The following is a 2,569-nucleotide window of genomic DNA, read 5'->3' on the forward strand; positions in this document are numbered from 1 at the left end:
TAGGTTTAAACTCTTAAGTCTATTGAAGATGCAAATCTATAGTAAATATATATTTTTAAGACCGTCTTAGCCTTTCCATATCTGGAACACAGCAGCCGACTTCATGTTTTTGAGTTTATATAGTACCACATTTTGTGTTGAACGAGTTTTTGAACGATTACTAGAGTATCTAGAATAAATTAGTATCTAATTTATTCTCTTTAGTTGATTACTCAAATCACTACTCTGAATATATTTAAAAAAAAAAAAATTGTGAATGAATCAGAGTTTCTTAAAATATATTTAGGTAGGTACCAAGAACTTTCCTCGTTAACTGTTTGCCACTACTCCCCTTTTTAGTTCTAGAATTAAAAGCTTTGAGCGTCTCGATACGTTCAACAGAATAGTATTGCTTAGTAATAAATGTCAGAGTTTATGCCTATTAGGAGTAAAAATGTGTGTTTTTGTATGGATGTATGTAAGCTTATCCACACAAAAAATAAAATCTTTGAAATTTAAAAAAAAAAACTAAGTAACATTTGAAATTTCGAATTCAATTATATATCTTTTCTTTCTTCAATTTATAAAGCTGTTGTCATCGTACAATTTATTTTTACCTTACGAAATTGTACGCTTGCGCTTAAAAAAAAATATCTCGAAAATCTGTTCGCCTCATCTTTAAAGAAATGGATTTGGTCACTGACGAGAAAGAACACTGTTCTATAAAACTTCCTGCAGAAGCAATCGAAGCAAAACTTCTTCAAATCAATGATGATATGGACAAAGTTTTGTTTATGGATCCTAAGGTCCGTGCAATGTTTATGCATTCCTTAAGCGTGGAAGAGAAACGTATGGAAAGAATTAAGGTTATGAAAAACGAAGTAGAGGGTATGAAGAAGAGACTGGCACATTTACCCATAAATGTTGACTCTCTTATGCTGATGAAACAGATCGAAGTCTATGTTATGAAACTAACAAAATATGAGCAGAAATGCCGTCACCTTATGGAAGCAACTGCGACTTTTCGTAACAATATGTCAACTAAAGGTGATGTTATTGTAAATAAGTCATACTAGTGACTTTGTTTTAATATTTATTTATTTATTTATTTATTTATTTATTTTAGTAAATAGTTTTAAAAGTTCTATATTCTTTCCCAACAGTTGCAGACTCAAATGATCCATAATCCGGTAACGAAACAAATTATGGACATAACTTATGAAGCTTACTGTAGTCTTAAACGTGAATTAGCTGAAATTACCTATTCTGTTGGCTGAGTGAATAAGTACTATTCGCTTCACAATAAAATTACAAATTGTTATTGTTGTTTTTTTTTTTGGTTATTTAAAAATGAATCGTTTGCAGTCGTCAGCATAACTGTGTCATCTGCAAATGAACCAGTTAGAATTCTTGCCGTCATCGGTTCCTCCTATGTGAAAAGTAAATAAAGGATTGAACCAAGTACAAAGCCTAGTAGGACTCCAAAAGACATTTCATTATCGTTATTGACATAAAAGAGTCTTTTTAATCGATACGATTTTATGAACATATAATAGTTTAGTGCTATTATCCACTATCTAATAATATTATCTTTCCCCTTATCCATAATATGCTTAAAAAAGATATTATAGATTCTTATTAATTAGAACAAATAAATTAATTATAGTCGTTGTTTCTTTATATATTATATTGAACAAATAAACCGACAAACATGAAGCGAAACTTTGCACTGCATAAAATATGGTCGGACTTATGGCCATCACCATTTCTGATATCACCTAATAGGAATTAAGAACTTCTAATGATGCTTGGTTATTATTTAAGATGTTTATTTTATGGTTCTGATACACCCCTTTCCATCCCATAAACTTTTACTTGAAAGAAATTTTTTGTTTTGTATTTCGAAGCATTTCTACCCCGACTTATACACACCTACTCTGTCTCTTTCAACATGGAGTCCATGTTATGTTTTTATCTTCCGTAGGAAAGCCTTCTTCGTTTGGAATTGAATTTTAATATAAAGAGAAGTAGATTTCAACTAATACCGTCCAATACGTTCGCATAGCTAACATCTTACACACACCAGTCTTTGTAACCTAATCACCAAATTACTGTTTTTTAGTTAGTAATCTTATTCCAGACAACTGACCCATAGGTAACCATGGGTCTGGTAATTGCACTTCAGTTTACCGCAGTGGTGTTAGTATAATTAATTAACATACTGTTTAATTTTTGTTTAATTAATTTTTTCTTTAATATATATTTTATTATCATATAAAAATAAAAAAATTAACTTGAAGCCCAGTAAAAATTTTAATATATATAAATAATTGCGATCGATTTTTGTATATATATTTGTAATTATATTTAATTATATAAAAATTTTATATTCATAAATTTTAAAAACTTACTTGATTTGTTCTGCATTTTCTCAATTCCTGTCATATGTTATTATTAATACCATAATTAATTATTTTTAATAATTATTTATATTATTAAAATATTGTTATTAAATGTATTTTATATAATATATTTTTAATTATTATTATATTTTTATAAAATAATATATTCTGTTATTATAATTATATTT

General features: G+C 28.0%; 1 protein-coding gene across 1 annotated transcript; it reads left to right on the top strand.

Annotated features, from left to right (window-relative positions):
* Positions 1-574: 574 nt before the first annotated feature.
* On the top strand, positions 575-1,286 carry LOC119685000. Its single transcript, XM_038099166.1, has 2 exons — positions 575-1,026; positions 1,143-1,286. Exons 1-2 carry the CDS (start codon positions 666-668, stop codon positions 1,163-1,165), a joined length of 384 nt encoding a protein of 127 aa, XP_037955094.1. The 5' UTR covers positions 575-665; the 3' UTR covers positions 1,166-1,286.
* Positions 1,287-2,569: the final 1,283 nt, after the last annotated feature.

Source organism: Teleopsis dalmanni, chromosome 2, assembly GCF_002237135.1.
Source record: "Teleopsis dalmanni isolate 2A chromosome 2, ASM223713v2, whole genome shotgun sequence".
Taxonomy (NCBI): domain Eukaryota; kingdom Metazoa; phylum Arthropoda; class Insecta; order Diptera; family Diopsidae; genus Teleopsis; species Teleopsis dalmanni.